The sequence below is a fragment of the Mytilus edulis genome, chromosome 8 (assembly GCF_963676685.1).
Source record: "Mytilus edulis chromosome 8, xbMytEdul2.2, whole genome shotgun sequence".
Lineage (NCBI taxonomy): Eukaryota > Metazoa > Mollusca > Bivalvia > Mytilida > Mytilidae > Mytilus > Mytilus edulis.
Window position 1 is genome coordinate 75369073 of NC_092351.1, and position 14069 is coordinate 75383141.

General features: G+C 37.3%; 1 protein-coding gene across 1 annotated transcript in view; it reads right to left on the reverse strand.

Annotated features, from left to right (window-relative positions):
* Positions 1–13869, reverse strand: part of LOC139486274 (A disintegrin and metalloproteinase with thrombospondin motifs 16-like) — a 57100-nt gene extending 43231 nt beyond the window's left edge. Inside the window, exons 1-3 of the mRNA XM_071271078.1 lie at positions 13742–13869; positions 10542–10620; positions 9572–9668 (exon numbers count right to left, since the gene is read on the reverse strand). Coding sequence (XP_071127179.1) covers positions 9572–9668; positions 10542–10620; positions 13742–13793 — 228 coding nt within the window. The 5' untranslated portion in view covers positions 13794–13869. The remainder of the gene's footprint in view (positions 1–9571; positions 9669–10541; positions 10621–13741) is intronic.
* Positions 13870–14069: the final 200 nt, after the last annotated feature.

Here is a 14069-nt window from a genome sequence, read left to right on the forward strand (position 1 = left end):
GTTCATGTCTGGTGGTAACAATGTGTTCTTAGAGATGAAATTACCCTATTAGCGCGCATGTACCCGTTCCAGCGCTCGGTTAATACCCTGTTACCTATTCGTTACCTATTCGTTACCTATTCGCTTATAATCCATTTTTTTATACGTTTCACCTGTTAGAAAAGGATTTTCAATTATGTCCATGTCTCAGACGGTAACAATGTGTTCTTAGAGATGAAATGACCCCATTAGAGCGCATGTACCCGTTCCAGCGCTCGGTAAATAACCTGTAACAGTTACCTATTCGTTACCTATTCGCTTATAATACATTTTTTTATACGTTTCACCTGTTAGAAAAGGATTTTCAATTATGTCCATGTCTCAGGTGGTAACAATGTGTTCTTAGAGATGAAATTACCCTATTAGCGCTCATGTACCTGTTCCAGCGCTCGGTTAATACCCTGTTACCTATTCGTTACCTATTCGCTTATAATACATTTTTTTATACGTTGCACCTGTTAGAAAAGGATTTTTAATTCAGTTCATATCTCTGGTGGTAATAATGTGTTCTTTTAGATGAAATACCCCTGTTAGCGCGTATGCACTCGTTCCAGCGCTCGGATAATACCCTGTTACTGATTCGTTCCCTATTCGCTTTTAATGCGCGGGTTATACGCTGCACCTTGAAATAAATCGTTTTTCAATTGTGCCCATGTCTCTGGTGGCAACAATGTGTTTTTAGAGATGAAATGACTCTATTAGCACGCATGTACCCGTTCCAGCGCTCGCTTTATACCCTGTTACCTATTCGTTACCTATTCACTTATAATACGTTTGTTGTACGTTGCACCTTTCAGAAAAAGGATTTTCAATGGTAATTGTGTTCATGTCTCTGGTGGTAACAATGTGTTTTTAGAGATGAAATGACCCTATTAGAGCGCATGAACCCGTTCCAGCACTCGCTTAATACCCTGTTACCTATTCGTTACCCATTCACTTATAATACGTTTGTTGTATGTTGCACCTTTTAGAAAAGGATTTTTAATTGTCTCCATGTCTTTTGTGGTAACAATGTGTTCTTAGAGATGAAATTACCCTATTAGCGCGCATGTACCCGTTCCAGCGCTCGGTTAATACCCTGTTACCTGAGGCCTCTCATGGGGGGTCCTAGTAATCACATAATCACCATTTTTTTACCAATATAATCACATAATCATTAAATATTTGCTTATCTTTAGTAATCAAATAATCATAAACTAAAAATACAGTCCTAGGTAATCAAATAATCATGAAATATTTGGCTTAATAATCAAATAATCATTAAAAAAACGGCCAAGTAATCACATAATCAAAAACCCCATGAGGGCCCTCTTACCTATTCGTTACCTATTCGTTACCTATTCACTTATAATACGTTTGTTGTACGTTGCACCTTTCAAAAAAGGATTTTCAATGGTGTCCGTGTCTCTGGTGGTAACAATGTGTTCTTAGAGATGAAATGACCCTATAAGCGCATGTACCCGTTCCAGCGCTCGATAAATACCCTGTTACCTATTCGTTACCTATTCACTTATAATACGTTTGTTGTACGTTGCACCTTTTAGAAAAGGATTTTTAATTCAGTTCATATCTCTGGTGGTAATAATGTGTTCTTTTAGATGAAATACCCCTATTAGCGCGTATGTACTCGTTCCAGCGCTCAGTTAATACCCTGCTACTTATTCGTTCCTTATTTGCTTTTAATGCACGAGGTATACGTTGCACCTTGAAATAAATCGTTTTTTTAATTGTGTTCAGGTCTCTGGTGGTAACAATGTGTTCTTAGAGATGAAATGACCCTATTAGAGCGCATGAACCCGTTCCAGCGCTCGTTTAATACCCTGTTACCTATTCGTTACCTATTCACTTATAATACGTTTGTTGTATGTTGCACCTTTTAGAAAAGGATTTTTAATTGTCTCCATGTCTTTTGTGGTAACAATGTGTTCTTAGAGATGAAATTACCCTATTAGCGCGCATGTAACCGTTCCAGCGCTCGGTAAATACCCTGTTACCTATTCGTTACCTATTCACTTACAATACGTTTGTTGTACGTTGCACCTTTCAGAAAAGGATTTTCAATGGTGTCCGTGTCTCTGGTGGTAACAATGTGTTCTTAGAGATGAAATGACCCTATTAGCGCGCATGTACCCGTTCCAGCGCTCGATAAATACCATGTTACCTATTCGTTACCTATTCACTTATAATACGTTTGTTGTACGTTGCACCTTTTAGAAAAGGATTTTTAATTCAGTTCATATCTCTGGTGGTAATAATGTGCTCTTTTAGATGAAATACCCCTATTAGCGCGTATGTACTCGTTCCAGCGCTCAGTTAATACCCTGCTTCTTATTCCTTCCTTATTTGCTTTTAATGCACGAGGTATACGTTGCACCTTGAAATAAATCGTTTTTTAATTGTGTTCATGTCTCTGGTGGTAACAATGTGTTCTTAGAGATGAAATGACCCTATTAGAGCGCATGAACCCGTTCCAGCGCTCGTTTAATACCCTATTACCTATTCGTTACCTATTCGTTACCTATTCACTTATAATACGTTTGTTGTATGTTGCACCTTTTAGAAAAGGATTTTTAATTGTCTCCATGTCTCTTGTGGTAACAATGGGTTCTTAGAGATGAAATTACCCTATTAGCGCGCATGTACCCGTTCCAGCGCTCGGTGAATACCCTGTTACCTATTCGTTACCTATTCGTTACCTATTCACTTATAATACTTTTGTTGTATGTTGCACCTTTTAGAAAGGGATTTTTAATTGTCTCCATGTCTCTGGTGGTAACAATGTGTTCTTAGAGATGAAATGACCCTATTAGCGTGCATGTACCCGTTCCAGCGCTCGATAAATACCCTGTTACCTATTCGTTACCTATTCACTTATATTACGTTTGTTGTACGTTGCATCTTTTAGAAAAGGATTTTTAATTCAGTTCATATCTCTGGTGGTAATAATGTGCTCTTTTAGATGAAATACCCCTATTAGCGCGTATGTACTCGTTCCAGCGCTCAGTTAATACCCTGCTTCTTATTCCTTCCTTATTTGCTTTTAATGCACGAGGTATACGTTGCACCTTGAAATAAATCGTTTTTTAATTGTGTTCATGTCTCTGGTGGTAACAATGTGTTCTTAGAGATGAAATGACCCTATTAGAGCGCATGAACCCGTTCCAGCGCTCGTTTAATACCCTATTACCTATTCGTTACCTATTCGTTGCCTATTCACTTATAATACGTTTGTTGTATGTTGCACCTTTTAGAAAAGGATTTTTAATTGTCTCCATGTCTCTTGTGGTAACAATGGGTTCTTAGAGATGAAATTACCCTATTAGCGCGCATGTACCCGTTCCAGCGCTCGGTGAATACCCTGTTACCTATTCGTTACCTATTCGTTACCTATTCACTTATAATACTTTTGTTGTATGTTGCACCTTTTAGAAAGGGATTTTTAATTGTCTCCATGTCTCTGGTGGTAACAATGTGTTCTTAGAGATGAAATGACCCTATTAGCGTGCATGTACCCGTTCCAGCGCTCGATAAATACCCTGTTACCTATTCGTTACCTATTCACTTATATTACGTTTGTTGTACGTTGCATCTTTTAGAAAAGGATTTTTAATTCAGTTCATATCTCTGGTGGTAATAATGTGTTCTTTTAGATGAAATACCCCTATTAGCGCATATGTACTCGTTCCAGCGCTCAGTTAATACCCTGCTTCTTATTCGTTCCTAATTTGCTTTGAATGCACGAGGTATACGTTGCACCTTGAAATAAATCGTTTTTTAATTGTGTTCATGTCTCTGGTGGAACGGATACATGCGCTCTAATGGGGTCATTTCATCTCTAAGAACACATTGTTACCACCTGAGACATGGAAATAATTGAAAATCCTTTTCTAACATGTGAAACGTATAAAAAAATGTATTATAAGCGAATAAGTAACGAATAGGTAACAGGGTATTAACCGAGCGCTGGAACGGGTACATGCGCGCTAATAGGGTAATTTCATCTCTAAGAACACATTGTTACCACCTGAGACATGGACATAATTGAAAATCCTTTTCTAACAGTTGAAACGTAAAAAAAAATGTATTATATGCGAATCGGTAACGAATAGGTAACGAATAGGTAACAGGGTATTAACCGAGCGCTGGAACGGGTACATGCGCGCTAATAGGGTAATTTCATCTCTAAGAACACGTTCTTACCACCAGAGACCTGAACACAATCAAAAAACGATTTATTTCAAGGTGCACCGTATACCCCGCGCATTAAAAGCGAATAGGTAACGAATAGGTAACAGGTTATTTACCGAGCGCTGGAACGGGTACATGCGCTCTAATGGGTTCATTTCATCTCTAAGAACACATTGTTACCGTCTGAGACCTGGACATAATTGAAAATCCTTTTCTAACAGGTGAAACGTATAAAAAAATGTATTATAAGCGAATAGGTAACGAATAGGTAACGAATAGGTAACAGGGTATTAACCGAGCGCTGGAACGGGTACATGCGCGCTAATAAGGTAATTTCATCTTTAAGAACACATTGTTACCACCAGACATGAACACAATTAAAAAACAATTTATTTCAAGGTGCACCGTGTACCCCGCACATTAAAAGCGAATAGGTAACGAATAGGTAACAGGTTATTTACCGAGCGCTGGAACGGGTACATGTGCTCTATTGAGGTCATTTCATCTCCAAGAACACATTCTTACCACCAGAGACCTGAACACATTTAAAAAAACGATTTATTTCAAGGTGCACCGTATACCCCGCTCATTAAAAGCGAATAGGTAACGAATAGGTAACATGTTATTTACCGAGCGCTGGAACGGGTACATGCGCTCTAATGGGGTCATTTCATCTCTAAGAACACATTGTTACCACCAGACATGAACACAATTAAAACACGATTTATTTCAAGTTGCAGCGTATACCCCGCGCATTAAAAGCGAATAGGTAACGAATAGGTAACAGGTTATTTACCGAGCGCAGGAACGGGTACATGCGCTCTAATGGGGTCATTTCATCTCTAAGAACACATTGTTACCGTCTGAGACCTGGACATAATTGAAAATCCTTTTCTAACAGGTGAAACGTATAAAAAAATGTATTATAAGCGAATAGGTAACGAATAGGTAACGAATAGGTAACAGGGTATTAACCGAGCGCTGGAACGGGTACATGCGCGCTAATAGGGTAATTTCATCTCTAAGAACACATTGTTACCGCCAGACATGAACACAATTAAAAAACGATTTATTTCAAGGCGCACCGTATACCCCGCGCATTAAAAGCGAATAGGTTACGAATAGGTAACAGGTTATTTACCGAGCGCTTGAACGGGTACATGCGCTCTAATGGGGTCATTTCATCTCTAAGAACACATTGTTACCGTCTGAGACCTGGACATAATTGAAAATCCTTTTCTAACAAGTGCAACGTATAAAAAAATGTATTATAAGCGAATAGGTAACGAATAGGTAACAGGGTATTAACCGAGCGCTGGAACGGGTACATGCGCGGTAATAGGGTCATTTCATCTCTAAGAACAAATTCTTACCACCAGAGACCTGAACACAATTAAAAAACGATTTATTTCAAGGTGCACCGTATACCCCGCGCATTAAAAGCGAATAAGTAACGAATAGGTAACAGGTTATTTACCGAGCGCTGGAACGGGTACATGCGCTCTAATGGGGTCATTTCATCTCTAAGAACACATTGTTATCACCTGAGACATGGACATAATTGAAAATCCTTTTCTAACAGGTGAAACGTATAAACAAATGTATTATAAGCGAATAGGTAACGAATAGGTAACGAATAGGTAACAGGGTATTAACCGAGGGCTGGAACGGGTACATGCGCGCTAATAGGGTCATTTCATCTCTAAGAACACATTCTTACCACCAGAGACCTGAACACAATTAAAAAACGATTTATTTCAAGGTGCACCGTATACCCCGCGCATTAAAAGCGAATAGGTAACGAATAGGTAACAGGTTATTTACCGAGCGCTGGAACGGGTACATGCGCTCTAATGGGGTCATTTCATCTCTAAGAACACATTGTTACCACCTGAGACATGAACACAATTAAAACACGATTTATTTCAAGTTGCAGCGTATACCCCGCGCATTAAAAGCGAATAGGTAACGAATAGGTAACAAGATTATTTACCGAGCACTGGAACGGGTACATGAGCGCTAATAGGGTAATTTCATCTCTAAGAACACATTGTTACCACCTGAGACATGGACATAATTGAAAATCCTTTTCTAACAGGTGAAACGTATAAAAAAATGTATTATAAGCGAATAGGTAACGAATAGGTAACGAATGGATAACAGGGTATTAACCGAGCGCTGGAACGGGTACATGCGCGCTAATAGGGTCCTTTCATCTCTAAGAACACATTCTTACCACCAGAGACCTGAACACAATTAAAAAACGATTTATTTCAAGGTGCACCGTATACCCCGCGCATTAAAAGCGAATAGGTAACGAATAGGTAACAGATTATTTACCGAGCGCTGGAACGGGTACATGCGCTCTAATGGGGTCATTTCATCTCTAAGAACACATTGTTACCGTCTGAAACCTGGACATAATTGAAAATCCTTTTCTAACAGGTGAAACGTATAAAAAAATGTATTATAAGCGAATAGGTAACGAATAGGTAACAGGGTATTAACCGAGCGCTGGAACGGGTACATGCGCGCTAATAGGGTAATTTCATCTCTAAGAACACATTCTTACCACCAGAGACCTGAACACAATTAAAAAACGATTTATTTCAAGGTGCACCGTATACCCCGCGCATTAAAAGCGAATGAGTAACGAATAGGTAACAGGTTATTTACCGAGCGCTGGAACGGGTACATGCGCTCTAATGGGGTCATTTCATCTCTAAGAACACATTGTTACCATCAGAGATATGAATTTAATTGAAAATCCTTTTCTAAAAGGTGCAACGTACAACAAACGTACTATAAGTGAATAGGTAACGAATAGGTAACAGGGTATTAACCGATCGCTGGAACGAGTACATATGCGCTTATAGGGGTATTTCATCTATAAGAACACATTATTACCACCAGAGATATGAACACAATTGGAAATCCTTTTCTAAAAGGTGCAACGTACAACAAACTTTTTAAAAGCGAATTAGTAACGAATATTTAACAGGGTATTATCCGACCGCTGGAACGGATACAAATGCACTTATAGAGTTATATCACCTCTAAGAGCCCAAATCTTCCACCAGAGACAACAAAACAATTGAAAATCATGTTTTAAAAGGTGCAACGTAAGATACACGTATTATAAGCGAATTATAAGCGAGTGATGGAACGAATTAAACAAGGTAATAGCATGCTCCGAAACGATGTACACCCTGCTTACATGTTTAACTCTACCACATTATGTAAGTATGTGCCTGTCCCTAGACAAGAGCCTGAAATTAAGTAGTTATCGTTTGTTTTTGTGTTACATATTTCCGTTTATTTTTTTGTATATGAAATACGGCCGTCAGTTTTGTTGTTTGAATTGTATGAGGTTGTCATGTCTGGGCCTTTTATAGGTGACTACACGGTTTGGGCTATGCTCATTGTTGAAGGCCGTACAGTGAACTATAGTTGATAATTTCTGTGTCATTTTGGTCTAATGTGGAGTGTTGTCTCATTGGTAATCATACCACATCTTTGTTTTTACGCAAGCGCTAACACGGTGATTTCATCCCGTCGAACCAAGATCCATCTTCAAACATACGGACATAAAGCAGTTAAAAGGTAGAACGTATAAAAAACAAGTAAGGAACAAATGCGTATCGAACATGAAGTAAAAGGATCGGTTGAGCACAAACACATATAAATAGGTCATAAAAAGATCATTTTACCTCAACCAATTCAGAACTATTACCATATGTAAGACTATTAACAGCTAGATTTGTAATTGCTAGCAATAACGGAAGGCACCCCTTCCCCCTATTACCAGGTGAGCGACAGCCATTTTGACAATTCCAAAGTCAAAGAGAGCATCTACAGATGTCTAGTAACATTTTTGCAAAGTTTCATTAAGTTTGAACATTTTGAATTTTTGATATTTTTGCTGTTTCCATGGTTACGGCGGCCATTTTGAAAATTCTAACTTCAAAATCCAACTCTGCCTATGCCAGTTACCATTCCTGTAAAGTTTCATCCAGTTTGCGGAAAATTCTTATTTTTGAAATTTTTGACCTTTTTGCATTGTTTCCATGGTAACAAGACCTATTTTGGAAATTCCAACTCCAATGTTGCTCATCATTACTGTGAAGTTTCATGAAGTTTTGAGCATTTTGAGAATTTTGAAAATTTTGGTGTAGTTTCCATGGCAACATAGTAGTTCCAATGATCGCCAAAATCATCCAACACCTGTATATAGTGGGCACCTACATTGTTTTAAAATATGATGATTCTGAGTTGAAGCATATCCAAACAGTTCACCAAAAACCAAAAGCTCATTTTTTTCACAATTGTGCCGTTTCCATGGTAACGGCAGCCATATTAAACTATTCCATGCCATAATTAAAAAGGGGGAAGGATATTAAAAATCAAATAAGTAACGAATAGGTAACGAATAGGGAATAGGGAATAGGTAACGAATAGGTAACGAATAGGGAATAGGGAATAGGTAACGAATAGGCAACGAATAGGGAATAGGGAATAGGTAACGAATAGGTAACGAATAGGGAATAGGGAATAGGTAACGAATAGGTAACGAATAGGGAATAGGGAATAGGTAACGAATAGGCAACGAATAGGGAATAGGGAATAGGTAACGAATAGGGAATAGGGAATAGGTAACCAACTTGACGCCCATGTTTTAAGTCACATGTTTTCAGCAAGTACGAAATTTCTAAAAATGAAAACAACACGTAATAAATTCCGTAGCACTTTTATGGATTTATCTTCACTAGGAACACTCAAAGCAAAGCTGAACATTTGATAGCTAAGGATACGTAAAAATCGAAACAGTTTAAAAGCTTGATTACTGTTTTACCCTTCTACAGAGTTTGATTTATTGATAGAATCATATTCAAAACAGTGTAGCTGTGGCCATTGATTGACAACCTTAAATTATCCCATTGACTGGGGCAGATTATGTGAACTTTTGTCTGTAACAACCGCTGCTCACTATGAACTTGTTAAAGACACTTAAACTGTGGGGTCACAAAAGGTTCTCAACACCTAAATAAAGAAATTAGAAAAACTTATCAGGAATAACACGATGTTTTGATTTATATCAATAATATAAATCAAAACATAAAGTTATTCCTGATTAATTTTTCGAACTATTTTAATATTAAAGGCGTTAAGAACCTTTGGTGACCCCACAGTTTAAATTCTATAATAAGTAAGTAGTGATCATTTGTCGTTACAGACACACGTTCACCTAATCTGCCCTAGTCAATGGGATACTTTAAGGTTGTCAATCAATGGCCACAGCTACACTGTTTTGAATATGATTCTATTAATGTACTTCAGTACATACCGATTTTATAAGACTCCCGATATAAGCTTTCAGGTTACTCTTTGCCGCGCTTTCTCTGTTCTGTGATGTGTCAGTTGTAGGCGTTTTATCATACCAGCTGTCAATCATAAGCATTTTAAAATGATCATTTCTGCTAATTTTTTCAAAGTAGTTAGAGTCGTTTTGAAATTTTTAAAGTCCAAATATATACAGAGAAAAAAGTTTGGTTCCTGCTGCACCTATTGCAAACATATATAGGAAAAATGCTTGTCTTGTAAATGTGCAGAATATTAATATATATCTAGCGTTTAAGTAAATCGACACTTAGGCTGGGCAGAGTTTTAACGTGGTAAAGATCATAATAAACCGTCAATATTCACTCTTTTTCCCTGTTTTCAAGGCAAGCGCGTTTCTACAAGACCACCTTGTATGCGGTTCATGCAAACCATTTAAGGCTAATCAGTTGTATTTGTATGAAAATTAAATATTACGTTGCTTAGTCTTAAGTTTTCTCTGTTGTTTTTTGTGTATGGTTCTTTCTTTTCGTCTGTTTCGTTCTTTGCAATGGCATTGTCAGTTTGTTTTCGACTTAAAAGTTTAAATTCCCTTTGGTAACTTTCGCCTCTCTCCTAAAGTGATTTGTAGTTCTTTCCATCCTGATCGTTTTGACTTCGTCTTTGGTGAAAAGTGGTATCATGTCTTGATTTCATACGTTTTATTAATGAAACCAACGGACTCAGCGCTAATACAAACCGGAAGACAAGTATGAGTGAATATTGAAATTATGAGATGTGGTATGATTGCCAATGGGACTACTCGTCAGAAACCAAATGAATTAAAAGGAAGGATCACACTGTATGTAATATAACTTACTTTTTATATGCACTTTAATCGGCTACAATAAGTTCTGTTTGGTAATTATATAACTTACTTGTTATATGCACTATATAATCTGCTACAATAAGAAGTTCTGTATGGTAATATAACTTACTTTTTATATGCACTATAATCGGCTACAATAAGAAGTTCAATCTCGTGACGGGATGTTGCTCTTTCCTGTAAAGTTATACCTTTTCAGGAAAAAAAGAAAATATGATTTAATGAGGATTTAGACTATCTATAGCATGATGCAATGATGCAAATATGTTAATTCGACATATCATTTGTCGCAAAGTTATGTGTTCGATAGCGTCAGGCTCTTCTAATAAATGATCCATGTATTATTCTTAACCTGTATATCATATAATGCACTGGTCTTTGTTTTGCAAGCTGATGTCCGTTTTAGGTCACCTGGCCCGAAGGGCCAAGTAAGCTTTTCCCATCACTTGGCGTCCGGCGTCCGGCGTCGTCGTCCGTCGTCGTCCGTCGTCGTTAACTTTTACAAAAATCTTCTCCTCTGAAACTACTGGGCCAAATTTAACCAAACATGGTCACAGTCATCATTGGGGTATCTATTTTAAAAAAAATTGTGGCGTGACCCGGCCAACCAACCAAGATGGCCGCAATCGCTACAAATAGAACATAGGGGATAATGCAGTTTTTGGCTTATAACTCAAAAACCAAAGCATTTAGAGCAAATCTGACATGGAGTAAAATTAATTATCAGGTCAACATCTAACTGCCCTGAATTTTCAGAGAAATCGGACAACCCGTTGTTATGTTACTGCCCCTGAATTGGTAATTTTAAGGACATTTTACTGTTTTTGGTTATTTTCTTGTATATTATTATAGATAGAGAAAAACTGTAATCAGCAATAATGTTCAGCAAAGTAAGATTTACAAATAAGTCAAATGACCGAAATGGTCAGTTGACTCCTTTAGGAGTTATTGCCCTTTATAGTAAATTTTTAACCATTTTTCGTAAATCTTAGTAATCTTTTACAAAAATCTTCTCCTATGAAACTACTGGGCCACATAATCCAAACTTGGCCACAATCATCATTGGGGTATCTAGTTTAAAAAATGTGTGGCGTGACCCTGCCAACCAAGATGGCCGCCATGGCTAAAAATAGAACATAGGGGTAAAATGTAGATTTTGGCTTATAACTCTAAAACCAAAGCATTTAGAGCAAATCTATCATGGGGGTAAAATAATCTATTAGGTCAAGATCTATCTGCCCTGAAATTTTCAGACAAATCGGACAACCATTTGTAGGGTTGCTGCCCCTGAATTAGTATTTTTAAGGAAAATTTGCAGTTTTTGCTTATTATCTTGAATATTATTATAGATAGAGATAAACTGTAACAGCAATAATGTTCAGCAAAGTAAGATCTACAAATAATTCTTCATGTCCAAAATTGTCAGTTGACCAATTAAGGAGTTATTGCTCTTTATAGTCAATTTTTAACAATTTTTCTAAAATTTTAGTATTCTTTTAAAAAAATCTTCTCCTCTGAAACTACTGGGCCAAATTTAACCAAACTTGGCCACAATCATCATTTGGGTATTTAATTTTAAAAATATGTGGCGTGACCCTGCCAACCAACCAAGATGGCCGCCATGGCTAAAAATAGTACATAGGGGCGAAATGTAGATTTTGGCTTATATCTCTGAAACCAAAGCATTTAGAGCAAATCTGACAGCGGATTAATTGTTTATCAGGTCAACATCTATCTGCCCTGAAATTTTCAGACAAAACAGACAACCCGTTGTTGGGTTGCTGCCCCAGAATTAGTAATTTTTAGGAAATTTTGCAGTTTTTGGTTATTATCTTGAATATTATAATAGATAGAGATAAACTGTAAACAGCAATAATGTTCAGCAAAGTAAGATCTACAAATAAGTTAACATGACTATATTTTCCACTGTAATTACTGGGCCAAGTTCATTATAGATAGAGATAATTGTAGCAAGAAGAATGTCCAGTAAAGTAAGATCTACAAACACATCATGATCACCAAAAAAAACAATTTTGTCATGAATTTATCTGTGTCCATTGTTTATTATGCACATAGACCAAGGTGAGCGACACAGGCTCTTGAGAGTCTCTAGTTAAATAGAGCATACGAAGGAACGACATTGGTTGTTAAAATGACGACGCTGCATAAGGATAATAATTTCTAACCCGTTTCTTCTTAATCATTTCTTAATCGGTATTTTTATAAAATCATTTCAGAACCGGTTCTTTTTTGTATTTTTTACTGCCTCTTTGGTCTCTTGGGTAGCGTGTTCGAATCAAGTGCGGGAGGTCCTGTGTCCAAATAGTTTAAAACTGATATTTGCTGCTTTTCCGCTTAGTAGACTTCAGTTAGGAGTAGTAGCACAGATTGGTCGAGTCGACGTCAGAATAACGTGTCCGCGGGTATGGTTACGTGCCTTCCTGTGGATTGCTACGTGCTGTACTTTGTGAACTTGCACGTTAAAAACCCAGCTCAGCTTGTCGTGATAAATAAAAAGATGTGGTATGAGTGCCAATGAGACAAACTTCCATCCATGTCACAATGTATAAAAAGTTTACAATTGTAGGTCAAAGCCTTTGCACACAACGAACACCAAGCTATAAAGGACCCCATACTGACTAGTGTGAAGCATTCAAACAAGAAAGCAAACGGTCTAATATATATATATAAAAGAACGAGAAACGAGAAACAAACCAACAAACGACAACAACTGAACAACAGTCTCCTAATTGAACACAGAAGAGTTTTTATTCCTATTTTATTAACACGTTCTCGTCCGGAATATGCATATCATTTTGTCGCTGGACTTCATTTAATCATTTTTAAACCGGTTCCAAAAGTATGGAATTTAATGTTATTGATTGATTTGATAAACAAAGTGTCATATCATCAGTGATTGGTTGATTGTGTTTGATTTACGTTCAGCGGCAAATATGTTAAATACTTGTTCATGACAATTATTTCAAAAGGCCTGCAAGGTAATAATTGACCGGGATGAAGAGCGAAAAATGTGGGCTGCCACTTAAAAATAGGTCAATATGTAGATATAGAAATATAACACATACGGACCTTTCAGAGATTTGTAAGATTATTCCTGTAACGTATTTAGGGCGTGTCAGTATCTCAACAAGATGCATCTGTATATATACGTCCCGCGTAACAAAACAGACGCCCACTTTAGTTACTGCCTGAATGAAAACTATCAAGGGATTGGCATATGTCTATCCTCGCGGGTCAACAATTGGGGTTGTGTCATATTACTAGTATATAAGTATATAAAACTATGTATACCTTGTGTTAAATGCACAAAAGTAAACAGTCCCAACCACAGGATTTCTTTCATGTTGAAGTAAGAATCGTACTCTGAGGCCAATAACCTTATCTGCAAGCTTACGTATACACGATAAGCCTAAGTTCCCTTGTTCTTATCGCAGATGACGAAACCATGTCTGATATACTTATCGTCTATGTTGAGGACACCTTCGCGTATGATTTGTTAGTACATTAATATACATTTTTTTTTAATTGGAAATAAACGCCGCCAAAAGTGTAAGAACTATTTACCACCTCAGTATACCCGAATGTTGTTACAAAACCGCAAGTTTTTTGTACCGTGTCT